General features: G+C 41.6%; 1 protein-coding gene across 2 annotated transcripts; it reads left to right on the top strand.

The window, feature by feature from the left end:
- The first annotated feature begins 7,477 nt into the window (after positions 1 to 7,477).
- On the top strand, positions 7,478 to 11,592 carry ikzf5 (IKAROS family zinc finger 5). 2 transcript variants are annotated; one of them, XM_041947640.1, is made up of 4 exons: positions 7,478 to 7,899; positions 8,045 to 8,213; positions 8,577 to 8,750; positions 8,828 to 11,592. In XM_041947640.1, exons 2-4 carry the CDS (start codon positions 8,081 to 8,083, stop codon positions 9,790 to 9,792), a joined length of 1,272 nt encoding a protein of 423 aa, XP_041803574.1. In that variant the 5' UTR covers positions 7,478 to 7,899; positions 8,045 to 8,080; the 3' UTR covers positions 9,793 to 11,592. The 2 variants fall into 2 exon arrangements, with proteins under 2 accessions (XP_041803574.1, XP_041803575.1); XM_041947641.1 differs by having other exon boundaries at positions 7,478 to 7,666.
- Positions 11,593 to 19,575: the final 7,983 nt, after the last annotated feature.

The following is a 19,575-nucleotide window of genomic DNA, read 5'->3' on the forward strand; positions in this document are numbered from 1 at the left end:
AATGGTTTCTGTCATTAAACTACAACAACCTAACTGTACTGTAAAATAATCCAACATGACAACTCAACTGCATCTGCAGCGCTTGCCTCTGACTGATCTAGTGACTCACAACAAAAGGAGAAAGAGAACAGCAGGGGAGCATGGGAAACTGGTTTAATTAGTAATTGTGAGTCTATTGATAGAGAGCTTTTCTGCATTCCAGATGTCATTTCTATGAATTAAAACTAAAACAAACTGCATACAAAATGTTCAAAATGCAGTCGGTCACTCTCTCACCAGAGTTCTTCACTTTTTGTTGAACTATATAGCGAAACTACCCTTAAATTGGCTAATTTCACAAACAAAGGCTATTTTTTTTCTGAGATGCGTCACTGAAATGTTATAATTTTGGGCCAATGTATTAGCACTGTAACCCCAAAATAATTTGATAGTGTAATGTATATAATTCCCAAAAATGTTATATGTTATTTGTAATACTGAATCACCCTCTCAATATTTTTTCTTTGCTCGTTCTTTTAAATGGCGCCTCAGTAAGTAAAACATGTTGTTGGTTTTGTTTTAATCAAATCCCACAATATCTTTGGAAGGGTTTGTCTCAGATATTCAATGGAAAAACAGTTTCTGCTGCCATAAAATAGTTATAAGCAAATGTAGAGAGGTTTGTTCAAGCTTCTCTTATTTGCAGAAATTACAAAAAGACACAAAAGTTATTGACTGTTGCTCTGTCTGAGGTTTTTATGCTGCAGTTGTGTGGAAATTGTCTTTATTTATAATGCCGTTTTCTGGTAAGACTTCTCCTGATTTACTTATTGTAAACTGTGTTATTTTCCATGACTGCAGGAATGAGCCGTTCTGATGTCTGGAAATCAAAACAAAAACAATATCACTTTCTGTCGTCTTGGTAAAAGTAAAAACCCCAGCTAAAAACCAGCTTCTCCTATTTGAATTGATTTAAAATGATATTTCTAAGATGTTCAGTAACTCCAAAATAAAACGAGCCGTTTTTGTTCTCCTTTATAAAGACATTTTGTTTCTGTGTTGACAGTGTGACCATATAATTCATGGTTTATTTACACCAAAGGAAATGAAAATTTGAAAGAATTTAGGAGTCTGTCCGTGAAGAGCCGAAACCTCATTAATCTAAAACTTCCCTCACATTAGCGACACTGTCTGTTTCAGACCCCTCCTCACTCAGACTCAATAGCCATTCCAGCAGATCCATACAAAGATCAAAACAACAGCTAATTCTGAGTGTGCCTCTCATTTATTGGAGCTTTGAGGGGTTTTTTAATCCTGTCGGCACCCCGAAGATCACTGTGGCCAGTTTTGTTCTTGATCTTGATACATTATTAATATTACAGCAGAGGATCATGGGAAATCATTCCTGGCCAGATTGGATTTGATCAATAATAACAAAGGACAGAAGCCTAATCTGAAATTTCTTTCACATTAGCAGAACTGTCCAAATCGGAGCCCGTTTTACTCAGACTCAACGGCCACTCGGGCAGATCCATATAGACATCAAAACTCAACAGCTAATTTACAGTGTGCCACAGTTTTTAATGTTGTGAGCTCCCAGAGGAACACTGGGACCAGTTTTGTTCATGATGTTGATACATTATTAATATCATAGCAGGGGAGCAAATCGTTCCTGGCCAGATTGGGTTTGATCAATACCCTCAAAGGGCAGAAGCCTCATTAATCTAAAACTTCCTTCGCATTAGCAGGACTGTCCAATTCAGAGCACTCTTTACTCCAGCGGATCCATACAGGGATCGAACCTCAACAGCTAATTGAGAGTGCACTGGAGGTTTTAACGCTGTGAGCTCCCCTATGAACAAAACCGGTATTCCTCCCTATGATCGTGTTTTACTTAAAAGTACGGTTAAGTCCAGTCAATAGCTTCTGAAAAATTTTCATGAACATGAAAGGGGTGGAAATGTTTTATTACCTTTAGAGGTCTGTTACTCTGCAAGTTCAAATCACACACAAAAAAAAGTTGTTGTCAGCCAGGCGTAAAGGGATCATGCATGTGGTCATGTGTGTGTCTTGTTTCCTGCTGGACCCATCAGCCAAATATTTTTTGTGCATATTTATGACTGTATGCTCAAGGACCTCTTGTGGTTGAGGTGATTCACTTTTCTTATTGACTGCTCTGTTATACTGCAATTTACGGCTGACCCCTCACTCCTCTTAAACAGCCGGCAGGGGCCGCAAGTGATCAACAACTGCTTCACCCACATACTATCCCCAGCCTCACATAGTGGAGATCTGCACTCTACTAAGTGCACAATCTTATATCGCCATGAGACATTAATTAATGTTCGTCCAAGACCGTTACTGCAACTGACTAATCATGTTTTTTTGTGAACTCTTAGCTTTGCAATGTGGGAAAAAAATCAGAAAATACGCACATGGGCGATATTAACCAACAACAACAAGGCGATATGAGATAAAAATAGATAAAAATAAGATCAAATTAAATTAAGCATCACTGATTTACTCACTGATTTACTTTTTACTGATCACACTTTCAGTGATTTCCAGCAAAATTACAAGAGATAAACAATAAGTCAATTAATCCATTAGACGATCAACAGATAATTATTATTATTTAGAATTACATTTTTCTTTTTTGAAGAAAAACATGTCAAACTTTGCTGCTTGTCTTATGACAGTCCGGTTTTGTACATTTTTAACAATTTTCTGGACATTTCATAGACCAAACAAGTTGCCGACTGACCACTAAATCCAGAAACTAAGCAGCACACTAATCGATTCAAATAATTGTCAGTTGTGTGTTTGAGAAAATCTTTATTTTGTTTCAGCCAGAACAACAAAGATGATAATCAGTCCTAAATGTGAGCAGTGTGGGACACATGCTGAGAGTTGATACTCTACCTGTGACCCATTTGGTGTGCCGGTGGACACACTATATTATCTGCCTATGGACAGGCTAATCAATTACCAGCCTTCTCGTGGTGCGAGTGAAATACTCGTATTAGAGCAACTGTGCGTTCAGAGGCATCATTCAGGACAATGAGCTATGGCCAGAGAGTGACAAGCTAGAAAAATGTCCCCACTTTTCAGGCTGTACAAATGACGTTTGGCCACGATAACTCACAACTGGACACTTCATTTCAAGTCGGGAGCTAGCTGGCCAGTCAAAAGCTATTATACCATCTTCTTTATTTGTGGCCCATGGTTTTGGTAGTGGGACCATCAAATAAATACTGCTAAAATGCCACTTCAGTCAAAAATATTGGCCAATTCTTTCTCTGCCGTGACTGGGTCCGGATGGCAACCTGTTTCTGATGGTATAAACCTTTAAGAGTCAGGTGGTCGGGCAGCCGGCATCCATCAGGCCTGACTGGACCATGAGGTAGTGTTGGATACATATGCAAGTGAGGAAGAGTGACCAAAGCCGCTGATCCCCTGGGGCCTTTCTCAAAGCATAATAGTCAAATGAATTGATTACCAATTTATCACTGGGGAATTGCTTGCTTAGAGGAATAATCACTCACGGATAAAGAAGAAATGGCTATGAATACATTTCAAGGATGACAACCTTTGAGGAGTAATAGTATAATTTGTCACTTGTGACAGTCTATTTGATCGTTCTCGATATTTCAGCCTGGTGGGAATATTGGACAGAGTCAGGCCTGGTTGTCGGAGCCGGGCTGAGGTGTGTGCGAATTTGTCGAGTGGTGCTTTAATACGGCAATAAGATAGTCAGAAGAACACTTAGACTTCCTAAGGTGACAGCAGCTTTATCGCGCATCGCCTCATAAAGTCCCATCATATCTGTTTGCCACTATCGTCAAATGGCTGTTTAGCGTGCCGCTGCGTGTCCGTGTGTGGGTGTGTGAAAGAGAGGGCGAGTGATCAGCCCGTGTTTCTGTGATGACACAAGAGCGCAGGACGACAGCGCGAAAAGTGAGCCGATCCTGGCCGAGGGCAGGAGAGTACTGCAAGGGGCCACGAGGATTTGGAGCTTTTTATAAGAAAAATAAGCCCATCCTCCCACGCTGAAGTGAATCATTTCTCTTTCTGCTCCCAGTCCCTCCTGAAGCCCAGGCAGCTGTGGTCAAACTTAGGTCAATAAAATGTCTGTCTGTGCATTGAGTTGCCACATCTATCAAAAGATGAAAGTTTGTCTTTAAAGGAGAGATAGGATTCACTGGGGAGAGAGCGGGCCCGTTCTGTGAGGATGCAGGAAATTAATCAAGGACATGGGGTTTTTGGTGCGCCTATATCACATTTAATCTATCCTTTGTCCACATGTAGCCGGCTCCGAGCCTCACCAATCAAGAGCGACACGCTGGCTTTATGAAAAGCCACTTGTTCCCTGCATAATTGGGGGGTCTCATTGCTGAGTTAAATGGGAGGTGGAGGTGGAGGGAGGGGCAGTCTTGTTTGCCCATGTAAAGTGTGATCCAGATAATAGCATTCTCATCAAAGGCGGCAATTACATTCATTACAACGGCGCAAGGCGCGCCTGCAAGGAAATTAAGTGGTGAGAGGAAAGAAAAGCTTAATATATACCTCCTTTATCCTATCCCCCACCTCTCAGTTCTTTTTCAAATGCTCCTTGTGGAGCGGGAGACCTCAAGAAAGAAACAGTCACAGTAAGAGAAGAATAAATCTTGTCAAAGTCCCCCTTCACCTTTCTGCCTCCAAGAGGCTCCTGTCTACCGTTACTATGGCTGCACTTGTCTAGGATTAAAAAGCTTTTCCAGGAGGGTAATCTTGAATGCAGCTTTTACACAAGCCCAACAAATGACCCCAAGTCTTTAAAAACTGCTAAAGACCTTCTCTAAATTAAATTCCAATTTCTTTCAGGAAAGTAGGTGCAAATCAATTGTCTTGTGTGGCGTTAAACCACGAACAGCCTGTAAATCAAGCGGTTAAGAGGAGAAGGGAACCTTTTCATTCAGGCCTGTTAAATGTGAATCAGAGCAAGTGGATAACACTGCAACCTTCTCAAAGACAGGTGTCCCAGAGCCCATTCTGCATGTGGCAGTGTGTATAATCAAACGCGCTCCTATAATTTTGATTAGTCTTCTAAAGATTTTGAGTTCAAGTCAGACCTTTAGAAAATGTTAAGTATATGAGTAATTATATCGAAACATCACACATTCTGGATTAGTGTGTTTGATTTATATTACATTAGATATTATGTAATTGGATCCATCCAACATCCAACGCAGTTTTTCAACAGCACTCAAGTTACTGTTAGAAGTCATTTCTGTGCAAGTTCCCGTCAGTGTGACCACGACATTATTGGGTGTAAATGCCAGCCCTAGTATGGCCTATCAGAGCATTACCTGCTCGGTCTCATTAATACATGCTCACTGCCCTTTAAAAGAGCAGCTTAATATATCGTGCGGTGGACATATCATTAATGCAAAATTAAGTTTGACCAGACCAATTATTCCCCTTAAGTATTTTTAGACTTAATAAATATGTCCTTCAAACCAAAGGCTGCATGTTGTAGTTGTAGGAAATGCTTAGTTGGATACAGAGCGTGAGATTATTGTTTTAAAGATTTATATCGTAGGAATTAAAAACAAAACTACTGAAACAAATGAGCGCACCAAGAAGCACCCACTTTGTCTTTTTCGTGCCGACAAATCATTGTGGCTGTGTGTAAATTATTCAACAGGATCTGGCCCCAGTGGAAACCTGAGCATAATTAAATTGCAATAAAATAACATTAGTGTGGACAGGCTGTTAGAGGGTGATGTAATTGGCCGCTCCGGCGGTCATGGTTCAACTGATGAGGTCGACTGTCACGTCTTGCCCCTGCCCTGTACATGCTGTTCCTGGGGACTGGCAGCTGACAGGACTCAGGAGCAGGACTGTATACTGAGCTTCCATTGTCTGTACAGTGATAGCCATGATCTGTGTAATCCTGCTGAGTGGAGCCCTTTCTGTAAGGTTAGCACTAATAAACAATACCAGCCTACGTGTGTTAGCTTTGTTTCTTGTGTCATGTGGAGTACTTGTGTCTCAAAAGTGTGGGGTAGAATGGGACGCACCTGTTTCACCACTGAGACATGTGCGCCATCTAGTGTCCAGATGTTGAACTGCACTCACATGTAATCAGGCGACAGCAGGTGTACATGCAGGGCCAAATGCACCTGTCAAAAACAGAATGGTTTGTTAAAAATTACCCTTTTAATTCTCTAAAGTGACACACAAACACATCAGGCAAGTCCAGTCACTGTACAGAATGTACTGCAGACGGGTAGATACATTTTCAACACCAAACGAGTGTTACTCATGTTACAAAGTAAAGAATTCAGTGGTGGCAGGTTTACGTTACTGCTGTAATTCTATTGCTCAGACAGTTGCAGTTGGAATGTGGTAAAAGGATACAGCCGCCTCACTCGACTTGGTCGTTTATCATCTTCTCCTCAGTGGTTTTCCTACAACTTTGACACAAATGGGGCAACGCGATCTTCACCAAGCGCTTACTGGTAAATTATTGATTGTGATAAAACATGAATGAGTCAATATCTTTTGAAAGTAATGCAATTGTTGTGCCTCATTTGCCACTTGTGTATAATTGCAAGCCGTAGATCTGAAAGTGTGTCATGTCAGGGATGTGAGTGGATATGCTATCAGCTAATTTCACCAGGTGGTGGCGAAAAATGAGTGTCTCAAATCCACTTATCTGTGGGGAAAAAAGCCTCTGTGCTTGGATGACAAAGTGCATTTTCTCAGGTGTATATGGTACGTTTCAATCCTGACACCTTTTCTTTTTTTTTACAAATAATGAAACAGTGACAGCATAATTTTTTTTAAATTACTAATAGCAAGATGCTTTCTTAGAAGAGGTTTAGAAAACAAGGTCCTTCAAGCATAAGCCTGTACTTTACCAGTTAAATGCTGATACTAGAAAACAACCCACTGCTAGGGCCTCCAACATTATGAACTAATCAGACTTTAAGAGACCATGTTTGTTGTCTTAATAATCATAATGTAAATAATCAGAAAACATTATATCAAAGAGTCAATAACACATTGTGACATCAGGTTTAAGGCTGTTAAAATCATCTCTGTCCAAAGTGCGTTTTACCTAGTTGGACAGTTTGTTTGTAGATGTTTGGAAAGCTGTTTCACGCATTTATTTTAAAAACGTGCATTTTAAATGAGTAATTTACCGCGCCTAACTATACATCAGAAACTGGAGTAGATCTATTTATTTGTATATAACACATTATTTAAGATAAACTGTATCTTACCCAATCCTTTGCAGCACGTTTTTAGGCCTTGTCAAAATGGATATCTTCGGTCCTCAGGCCCAGAAAGATGGTTGTGCTTTACAAACGTTGAGTAATAATGTCGATGAAATAAAATGTGGACAAAAGTGTCACAGTTTTAGTTGTAGGAACCTTTCTCCACGGGTACACGGAGCTTGTGGCGGGACGATTTTCAGTGGTGCACGCACAGTGAACTTTCACCCCTCAAACTGCCTTATTGTTTTGATTTAGCAGATTGTGATTTCGTGTGAATTGTAGCAAGTGGATTGACCGAAAGAATTTTTGAACTTGTAGTTTTGCTGAGGATTTACTAAAACACGTACAGACGATGTAAATAATTGCAGTGTCGATCAGATACGCGGCGTTTCTGTTGACTAAGATGCTTTCTCCACGATAAGGTAACGTTAGCTTTGTGGCTAACGTAGCGTACGTAGCTTTGGTAACAACATGACGACGATGAGGAGCGGTGTGTAGGAGCGACCGACCAGACATCGGATCGCGCCGATTCTCTGCTCGTCGATCGCATATTCCTAGGGTTATCCTGTCTTTGTGTCTGAATAGCTACAAAACGGCTTTTCCAACCCAAAAAACTATATTGGTCATATTTAACTAACAAGTTATATTCGCAGAGGTATGTGTGCATCTCTGAAAATAAGCTAGCTAACAGTGATGATGGTGCTCCTTTGAGTTTTTCAAATCTGGTTGTGTGTATTTAGAGTATTTTGGTAAACGCAGTACATTGCCTGACCTCGTACCGATTCATCTGTGCTCTTTAGTATTTGTAGGTTGGACCTTTGCATCACTTTCTTTCAATGGGTGAGGAAAAGCCGGACACGCTTGACTTTGTGAAGGATTTCCAGGAGTATCTGAGCCAGCAGACTCAGCATGTCAACATGATATCAGGCTCTGTCAGCGGCGTCAAGGAGGCAGACGAGCTGCCACCAGGTAAGTACGACGTGTCATTTACTCGCTACAAGCTTTCTATGTATATTCAGCAGTGTTTAGGCGTTTGGGTTTGACCTTTTTAGGCAAATAGCTGACAGATTCACCTGTATGCCTTAACTGATATCTGACTTCAAATATTTAACACAATTTGCAATTGTTATCACAGAGATGAACTGCTTAAGTAATCATGCATGGTCAGCTATATCCATGTGATCCTTCCTAAATGTAATTGTATGCAGTTCAACACAAATAACCAAAGTGTTGGGCTACACACAGCTACAGTGTTCATGAAAAGAATCATTTGTTTTCCTAGAAAAAGTATAATCACAGTTTGTATGGTTGTGTTAATGTCCCTGTGTGCAGACTGCAGTCAGAATGGACTGGATCACCCCTCAGTGGACATGTCCCTGGAGGACAGCTCAGGGATCCTGGTGGATGGTTTTGAGAGGACATATGACGGGAAGCTCAAGTGCCGCTACTGCAACTATGCCACTAGAGGCACAGCAAGACTCATTGAACACATTCGAATTCACACAGGTAAGTGTTAATAGTTCATTGTCAGGGAATAACATCAACAAGGTTTTGGTACTTAGCCTGTTGTTCTAATTTAACAGGAGAGAAACCTCACCGCTGCCACCTGTGCCCATTTGCTTCGGCCTACGAGCGCCACCTGGAGGCCCACATGCGATCACACACAGGTGAGAAGCCTTACAAGTGTGAGCTGTGCTCCTTCCGCTGCAGTGATCGTAGCAACTTGTCGCACCATCGCCGTCGACGCCACAAACTCCTGCCAATGAAAGGTGCTCGCTCCCTTTCCCATAAGAAGATGCTTAGCGTTTTACAGAAGAAGGCCAGCTCACTGGGCTATGGCCGCCGACTCCTCATCAACTTCAGCCCCCCTTCTATGGTGGTGCACAAGGCTGACAATGTGAACGACTTCTCCCATGAGCTGCCCCACTTGCGTCAGGAGACCTATGATAATCAGAATCGAGCAATCGAGGACGGGCACTCCACGAGTCAAAATCACCATCACCATGATATGGTTATGGATAACCCCCTGAACCAGCTGTCCACCCTGGCAGGCCAGTTGGCCAGCCTCCCTTCAGAGTCTCAGCCCCAGACTCAACCTCCCATGTCTCCAGGAGCAGAGTCTATCGTCGATGAGAAGCCGTTCCTCATCCAACAGCCCCACCCTGCCACAGCTCCTGTGGCAGTGACAGCCAGCATGGCCCATGCCTCCTCCTCTTCCCCAATCACCCCGGAGCCTCGGGCTCCTCCCCACAGCAATTGCAGCCCTGTAGGTGGACCCTGCAGCGAGCACAGTGGGCGCACCAGTACCCCTAGTATCTCAAACAGCCAACCTAGTACGCCGGCCCCAGGCCTGTCCGCCCCCCTCCAGGACCCCCACATGCTGCATCACTGCCAGCACTGTGACATCTACTTCCCAGACAACATCCTTTACACCATCCACATGGGCTGCCATGGCTACGAGAACCCATTCCAGTGCAACATCTGCGGCCACAAGTGCAAGAGCAAGTATGACTTTGCCTGCCACTTTGCCCGTGGGCAGCACAAGTGATGGATGAACGAGGAAATGTTTGACAAAACTTTTAACGGACAGCTTTGTTTTATTAATTCCATAGTAATTTTATTTATTGGTCTTTTACTTGGCCTTGATGTAGCCTAGCCTTTGAAGGTTGTACTTATAGAGGAAAATGTCAACATTGAGATGGTTTCATTTTGTATGGTGCCCATTCAAGTGTATTACAAAGGGATGATCAGTGTTTTCAACAGGTTGAGAATTTATTTATGGTGGTGGAGTTACGCTCGCATGCCGCCAAGTTCCCTGCTCACTCACACAAAATGTAATGCTGTTGTTGTGTTGGCGCTTCCCTTAAGTACATGAACTTAACTGATTGGCAAAACTTTCAGAGCTATCTTTCAGTGCAATATCACACTACACTAAGGTAACTGTGACAACAATGGCTTTTTTTTTGCTTTTGTTTAAATGGCTTCACATCAGACTGAGGTGAATGAAAAGGAATGGAAGGAATTTATTCAGCAATCTAAAACCATCTTATGAATATATTAAATGATAACGGCCATACTAGAATACTGAATGTCGCTCACCTGAGCCTTACAAGGGAGTTATGTGTGGGGCAAAAAGCGGAGGAAACTTGTTTTTTTGCAGGGCAATTCTGAATGGGCCACCCAAATAAATTCTCAACACTCCTGGAACTATATCTGAAGATTGCTCTTAAGATACTAACACAGGAGTGCAACTGTTAGCCGAGAGAGATCTTACTTAAGCCTTGTTGAAATTATTTCAGTGCTTGGTGCATTAGTGCTATTTATTTGCAGTGCCTGACATAGTCACTTTCTTGTGTGTCCAAGATAGAGAGGACTGTTATTTTGAAGATTAGTGGATATTTTCACAATATCCTCCTCTTACTGTAATGAATAGGCACAGAACCTTAAAAAAATCAAGTTTAGTCATTCTAGTTTTCTATAGTAGCAATGATTTTTTTTTATTTATTTGTTTGTTTGTTTGTTTCTGTTTTTGTTTTTGTTTTTTTGCCAAAATTCTGCTCCATGATTGCTGCTAAGAAACGTTGGGATCAAAACTATGTGGATGGCATCCACAGTTCAACCTGGCCAGACCTTCTGTCACTGGTTTTTGGTCAGCCAGCCAAGTTGTTAAACTAGATTTTGTAGAAGTCGTGTTGTTTTGAAGTCCCTCCGCACAGTGCCCTTCTTTGACCAGCATCATGGTAACTTCACTCCTTTTGTTAAAAGGGTTTTGCATAATCTTTTCAATGCATCATGTCTCATTCTGATCTTTTGATATTATATGAAGTCACTTTGATATCCAGTGTCTCCATGTTTAGGACAGAATCTCCAAGTCTTGTGTCTCATGTGAACACTTTCAGAATTGCCACGTAGCACTGGGGATGCCACGTTTTAGCCTCTGTGACAACAAACGCTGAGATTCCCCATTTATCATATGGATCCCAGTGCTTTTCTGAATATTAACTGAGTATTGTATTGAGTGGTTGGATAGATGTTCAGTGTCAAAAAAGCAAAATCATGTTGCAGTAAGACTGCTACTTTAGCAAGATTGTTCTTTGTCTTGGGTACTGTTGTCTGTTGCTTAGCAACATGCGTGGAGAACATAGTTACTGTTTTTAGGACCACTTCTTTGTCACCATGCTTACCAGTAATAGGGGCATCCAGTAATGACTGCCTTACGTTCTGTCATTGTGTCGTAGGTTCAGGTAATGGTGAATGTTGAAGCCTTTTGGAGATCACTCTCTCCCTCTGGGGTGGCAAATCATTTTATTGTGACATGGATTCATCTGACTAATTTATAAGTAAAGTGTTTTCTAACTGAGCTGCACTTTGTCTTTTGTTTTTCTTTTGTCCATCTTCTTTTTATTCAATGACGACATTAATATTATAGGAGGTTGATATTTAATGTTCATTTAAGAGTATAACATAATGAAATGCACAAACGTAGATTGTCTTTTGATAATGCTTTTAATCAGGTAGTGTGATAAAGAGAAAAGAAATGGAGAGTATAATTCAGTGTCACAGTGAACAGAATTATGAGGAACTTAATGATTGGTAAAGATGACTGAAGCAGTATCAAGTCAAGCCTTGTCCTGCTCATGGGTCCCTTCTTCCTTTTTCTCAGGGTCGGCTGAAGAGAAAAAGTGAAATGTCTTTAATTATAATGTTTTCTTGAGATCATGAGAACACAATGACTTTTCTTACTAGTAACCTAATTTAATTCTTGAATTCATCCACTGTTGGTCCCAGAACCAGGCAGAAATGGTTACAGACCTTTGAGTTTGATGGGACCCAGAACCAGAGTTTGGCTCTCGTGTTTTGACCCCGTGTCTCTGGCTGTACGTGTTCTGCAGCCTTGGTGACAGCGGGAGTTGTAGTTAGAGGATGGGCATATCAGGACCTTGCACTGGATGTACACCGACTCTGTGGCTCGCAGGAACTGGAAGGCCTTAAATGTGAAACGGGCAAAGGGATGGGTGCCACTGTTGTAAACCTGGTAGGTGTTGTCCATAGCACATCTACAGGTGAAACATTAACAGCGTTAGTGGACAGTCCAACAGAACAGAAGAGAGAAGAGGTCCTATATCCAGGCTCACATTCAAAATCCTGCTTAACTAAAAGTACAAAAGTATCATCATCAAGGTCTTCTTCAGTAGCAAAATTTAAATTACTGGTTCTGCAGAAAAATGGCCCTCGACTGACATATTTTCAAATAGCACAATATCAGATTGTTAATACTGATGCTGGTGCATCTAGTTTTAACTGCTTTTACAGTTGGGTCGTTTAGTCCAGTGCAATGTGAGGAGCCAGCCTCCTCCGAAGAGTCACCAGATAAATCTGAGAGGTTGTGAGGTGGTTATTGGGCTTGGGGGGAAAAAAAAGTTCTGTGACACAAATTTCTTTCTCAAATATTTCCTTTTTTGATGAAATAATTGATAATTCTGTATCTAAATGAAACCAACAGAGACATTTACTGGGGAAATGTCCCCTTGATTGAACTGCTAACAGCTCATAGACATCTTGACAAGAGGCCCCAAGCTGCTCTTTTTGTTTGGCATCACAAACCAAAAGGTGCTCCTGTATCTTTCACAATACGATTCATAAGTAATCAACTGTATTTTAATGTAAAATCTGAATCTGTAAAGTAACTTGTAAATGTTCTGGAGTAAAACATACAATATATCTGTCTGTAATGTGGTGGAGTGGGAGTAGCAGAAAACGGAGATATTCAAGTACCTCAAAACTGTATTTGAGTACAGTACTTTAGTAAATGTATTTTTCCACCACTGATGCTTGACGGCAGTCACCAGATGTTTCAGCATTAACTGCCTGTTCATACTTCGAAAACAGGCACGGGAACCCAGTCAGGTTCCTGACTTAATCTGCGCTGTTTGTGGGGAGCAATGAAGCAAGGCGCACTCTCATCTTACCCGTTACGGACCAGGTAGTGAACTCTGTTGTGGAAATTATAGGGTGATGGTGAGGCCACACAGGTGTCAAGAAACACGACCAGGCTGTTGTCACGCATCCACTGGTCCACTTGGACGTACAAGTTCTGATTGAGTGTCACCTCGTATGGAAATTGATTCACCTGAGAGTGTAAAAGCAAAATGTCAGCATGGTGTGGAAGGATTTACAAAAGGAATTTTCTGTACAGTGGTCCCTTTACTACCCAAGCACACCGTATAGTAGAAGCTGCTGGATGTGTAGAACTTCATGGTGGTGTTGATTTTGCCTGTGCCTATAATGCTGCTGTTCCCGCGATGATAGGCAAGGAACATAATCTGGGACACAGAGTCTTGATCCATTCGACAGCTCACGTTCAGTTTAAAGGGAGACTGGCGTGTGATCTCTCCGTAACTGGAGGCGTAGCCACGTATACTGTTGGTGTACACAATTCTGTCGTTCTCATACTGTTCAAGGTAGAAGATAGTAAAAAATAGTCACACTCAAGAGTCCACTGACATGTAATTCTCTGTTGATTTGTGGGAGAATTATTTGGAAGCACTGTATACAGTTTTCCAGAGGGTGATGATTTGCCTACCTTTTGAATGCTGCCACAAGCACCAAGGGCAAAATGGAAGACCACCTGATATGAGGAAACCTGGGGTCTGCAGTACGGGTTGTTCAGGTACAGACTGTGGCCATCATAGCCGAGAGAGTTCAGGTAGGACCTCTTAATCACAATTTTCATGTTTTCTGAGGAACATTCCACTCGACCTGACAAAAGAACGTGTTCACAAGATTTTCTCAATAGCTTGAATTACTTTCAGGATAAAGGAGTAAGATTACACAGTGTTTCAGTTTTTTGCCATGCTCGGTCACTTGGTTGGTTGGGCTGTCCATCACACTGGTCCAGAAATCTTATCAACTATTGAAAGAAATGGCATGAAATTCTATCCGGTCGTTCATGGTCCCCAGAGGATGAAACCTAATAATTGAGATGACGAACGCGGTAAACATTACGTGCTTAAACATCGCGAGCATGTTAGCGTCACAAAGCTGCTAATGTGGCTCTAAGTAATGCTGAGTTTTGCTCTGTTTGACTGACCACCTCACAGAAGAGGACATAGACATGCTAATTCATAGTATTCTGGCTGATTTTAGGATGTACAATTAGAAAGGAGGTCAAAGTGGAAGTGATTGTTTTGCACCTGAGTAAAGTTGGAGGAATCAAAAAAAGATTCAAATAGAGCATTACCAAAAGTGAAGCAGTAGAGGTAACAATATCCTGACTTTTAGTCCCGAGTTTGTAAGTCAAGCTGAATCCTACATTACCCACAATGCAACAAATGGCTTTTTTTTTTAGACCCTCCCTTTACAAGCCACAGCAGACATTATGCATTGTTTCAACAGTAGAGTCCACAATGAACATCTAGCACATATTTAAGAACAAAATCTAAACTAGACATGTTACCCACATCATTAATTTACCTGAGCTTGGTTTCAGGGAGCTTGCAAACATAGCCTTGAACCCTCGACCAACCACAGACACATCAGTCCGGAAGACAACATACATGTAGTTGGAGGTGGAATAGAACGAACTCAGACTGTCGTTGTAGCACAATTTGCCCAGAAATGGGTATCTATCAGATGGCCCATCGTAGACTGAAATGTAGTCACAGGAGCAGCAGTTCTCCAATCTGTTTAGCAAAAAGGATGATAAAACCACAAATTATTCATTTACTGAAGCAAAATTCCCCAAAGTACTTCCCTTGTGTCTATGATGATTATCAGTTGAGAGCCTAATTCTATTGGTAGGTATTCACATACTAATGCTGCTCATTTACTGTGTGATACTGATCTCCAAAAAGCAGTCTGTTCCTCACTTACTGTAGGAATGTGAAATCCAGGAAGATTCTTTGGCCAGACGCAGCTCTGAGCTGCCACCCACAGTTCATGTTGTCGAGGTAGTAGTTGGGGTGGTTTGGGCTAGAGAAGGTGCCAGAACCAAACAGAAAGTCTCCACAGTGGATTTCTAAAGGTGGACAAGATAACAGGAGTGTCACTGCGGTGAATCAGATTTGCAGGAGGCTCATTTTGCACACTGAGGATCTTTCCAAACCTCGAATGAATGATTAGCTAAAAGACAAGGGAGAGTAATAAGACATTTCAGACATATTTCCTGCAAGCAGAATAACAGTTTATTCCAATATACTGTAGGTTGTTGAGAGGTTTTCATACCTGGGGTTGGAGTTGTAAAGTAGCAGTAACCTACACAACAAAGAGAGGAGAATGGAATGGTTACAACCTTTGACGTCTCTTCTTACTGTGTAAACACATTCTGATGCATTCAACAGCATTTTATCGTCAGCATCAGCACATTAAGCTTTCTGGCCTGTTTGTTTCACAACGACTCACTTTTCACAGTGAGCGCAACAATCTGAATGTCTTCCGAGACTTCCATTTTCCACGTTTTTAAATGCTGATGGCTGGACTTCATTCCGCCTTTAGGTGAGGTCATTGAGAACAGCTGTGAACACTTTTGCCTCTCTACATGGCCAAACAACACGTCGTATGAACGAGTTTGTTTCTGGACAGCCGTAACAGAACTGGCTCTGAGAAATTCTGCCCGTCTTTCCTTCATATCAAACCGAACACTTTTCTCTTCCTTAACTAATATCCTTTTTTATTTAGCATTTAGAATGAGTTCTGGCCAGCCCGGGCATCCTGTTGCTACAGTAAACATGTCAGATTAAGAGAAAAAGATGCCAGTTCAAATCACTGAACTCCTGATTTCTGTGGAAACTTTACAAAGTAATCCAGTCAATTCCTTCATGAGGAATAAAGTTGGACTCATGCATTTAAGTGTGATGTGAGATGCTAGTTGGTTAACATTGTGATCACAGTGTGCAGCTGCTTCTCTGCCCAGCTTTGATGAAGCTGACACTTACTGTAGTAATCATGACAACAGTTCCCATAGTATTCGCAAGAGCTTGAGCAGGAGCAGTGGCCCAGGTGACTCCCGCAGTTGTACCGACATGATGCAGCTGAGAGACACAGGAGAGTATTAAAACATTTCAGTAATTCTATATTTCAATCTTTCATTCTTTTAAATATGGTCATTTGAGAGGTTTTCATACCTGGGGTTGGAGTGGCTGACTGGCAGTAATCTGCATGACAAAGAGAGGAGAATGAAATGATTACAACCTTTGACATCTCTCTTTACAGTGTAAAACACATTCTGATGCACCTGCTGTTTATTCTACAACATATTATATTATCATCAGCATCAGCAAATACAGCTTTCTGGCCTGTGTGGTACTTTCTGCAGACAGTTGCAGGACCATATTGGCACAGAGGTAAAGGTACCAGTATGCCTCAACAGAACTGCTTTAGAGATGGTTGAAAAGCTGCAAAAACCCGCTCCAACCACACCTTTCCAACATCAGAATGGGGAAGGACTCTTTCAGACTATTACTATATGTAATGCATTTCAGCATGATGTGGGATGCTAGTTGGTTAACATTGTGATCACAGTGTGCAGCTGCTTCTCTGCCCAGCTTTGATGAATATGGTACTTACAGTAGTAATCATGACAACAGTTTCCATAGTATCTGCAAGAGCTTGAGCAGGAACAGTTGCCCAGGTAACTGCCGCAGTTGTATCGACAGGAGGTTGGAGCTGAGAGACACAGGAGAGTATTAAAACATTTCAGTAATTCTATACTTCAATGTTTCATTCTTTCAAATATCGACAGTTGAGAGGTTTTCATACCTGGGGTTGAAGTGGCTGACTGGCAGTAGTCTGCATGACAAAGAGAGGAGAATGAAACGATTACAACCTTTGACATCTCTCTTTACAGTGTAAAACACATTCTGATGCACCTGCTGTTTATTCTACAGCATATTATCATCAGCATCAGCAAATACAGCTTTCTGGCCTGTGTGGTATTTTCTGCAGACAGTTGCAGGACCATATTGGCACAGATGTAAAGGTACCAGTATGCTTGATCAGAACTGCTTTAGGGATGGTTAAAATGCTAGTCTGTTAACATTATGATCACAGTGTGCAGCTGCTTCTCTGCCCAGCTTTGATAGATATGATACTCACAGGAGTAATCATGACAACAGTTTCCATAGTATCTGCAAGAGCTTGAGCAGGAGCAGTGGCCCAGGTGACTCCCGCAGTTGTATCGACATGATGCAGCTGAGAGACATAGGAGAGTATTAAAACATTTCAGTAATTTTATACTTCAATGTTTCATTCTTTCAAATATGGACATTTGAGAGGTTTTCATACCTGGGGTTGGAGTGGCTGACTGGCAGTAATCTGCATGACAAAGAGAGGAGAATGAAATGATTACAACCTTTGACATCTCTCTTTACAGTGTAAAACACATTCTGATGCACCTGCTGTTTATTCTACAACATATTATATTATCATCAGCATCAGCAAATACAGCTTTCTGGCCTGTGTGGTACTTTCTGCAGACAGTTGCAGGACCATATTGGCACAGAGGTAAAGGTACCAGTATGCCTCAACAGAACTGCTTTAGAGATGGTTGAAAAGCTGCAAAAACCCGCTCCAACCACACCTTTCCAACATCAGAATGGGGAAGGACTCTTTCAGACTATTACTATATGTAATGCATTTCAGCATGATGTGGGATCCTAGTTGGTTAACATTATGATCACAGTGTGCAGCTGCTTCTCTGCCCAGCTTTGATGGATATGATACTTACAGGAGTAATCATGACAACAGTTTCCATAGTATCTGCAAGAGCTTGAGCAGGAGCAGTGGCCCAGGTGACTCCCGCAGTTGTATCGACATGATGCAGCTGAGAGACATAGGAGAGTATTAAAACATTTCAGTAATTTTATACTTCAATGTTTCATTCTTTCAAATATGGACATTTGAGAGGTTTTCATACCTGGGGTTGGAGTGGTTGACTGGCAGTAATCTGCATGACAAAGAGAGGAGAATGAAATGATTACAACCTTTGACATCTCTCTTTACAGTGTAAAACACATTCTGATGCACCTGCTGTTTATTCTACAACATATTATATTATCATCAGCATCAGCAAATACAGCTTTCTGGCCTGTGTGGTACTTTCTGCAGACAGTTGCAGGACCATATTGGCACAGAGGTAAAGGTACCAGTATGCCTCAACAGAACTGCTTTAGAGATGGTTGAAAAGCTGCAAAAACCCGCTCCAACCACACCTTTCCAACATCAGAATGGGGAAGGACTCTTTCAGACTATTACTATATGTAATGCATTTCAGCATGATGTGGGATCCTAGTTGGTTAACATTATGATCACAGTGTGCAGCTGCTTCTCTGCCCAGCTTTGATGGATATGATACTTACAGGAGTAATCATGACAACAGTTTCCATAGTATCTGCAAGAGCTTGAGCAGGAGCAGTTGCCCAGGTGACTGCCGCAGTTGTATCGACATGATGCAGCTGAGAGACACAGGAGAGTATTAAAACATTTCAGTAATTCTATATTTCAATGTTTCATTCTTTCAAATATCGACAGTTGAGAGGTCTTCATACCTGGGGTTGGAGTGGTTGACTGACAGTAATCTGCATGAAAGAGAGGAGAATGAAACAATGACAACCTTTGACATCTCTCTTTACAGTGTAAAACACATTCTGATGCACCTGTTGTTTATTCTACAACATATTACCATCAGCATCAGCAAATACAGCTTTCTGGCCTGTGTGGTATTTTCTGCAGACAGTTGCAGGACCATATTGGCACAGAGGTAAAGGTACCAGTATGCCTCATCAGAACTGCTTTAGAGATGGTTGAAAAGCTGCAGAAACCCGCTCCACCCACACCTTTCCAACATCAGAATGGGGAAGGACTCTTTCAGACTATTACTATATGTAATGCATTTCAGCATGATGTGGGATGCTAGTTGGTTAACATTGTGATCACAGTGTGCAGCTGCTTCTCTGCCCAGCTTTGATGAATATGATACTTACAGTAGTAATCATGACAACAGTTTCCATAGTATCTGCAAGAGCTTGAGCAGGAACAGTTGCCCAGGTAACTGCCGCAGTTGTATCGACAGGAGGTTGGAGCTGAGAGACACAGGAGAGTATTAAAACATTTCAGTAATTCTATATTTCAATGTTTCATTCTTTCAAATATCGACAGTTGAGAGGTTTTCATACCTGGGGTTGAAGTGGCTGACTGGCAGTAGTCTGCATGACAAAGAGAGGAGAATGAAACGATTACAACCTTTGACATCTCTCTTTACAGTGTAAAACACATTCTGATGCACCTGCTGTTTATTCTACAGCATATTATCATCAGCATCAGCAAATACAGCTTT

The sequence above is a fragment of the Chelmon rostratus genome, chromosome 11 (genome assembly GCF_017976325.1).
Source record: "Chelmon rostratus isolate fCheRos1 chromosome 11, fCheRos1.pri, whole genome shotgun sequence".
Lineage (NCBI taxonomy): Eukaryota > Metazoa > Chordata > Actinopteri > Chaetodontiformes > Chaetodontidae > Chelmon > Chelmon rostratus.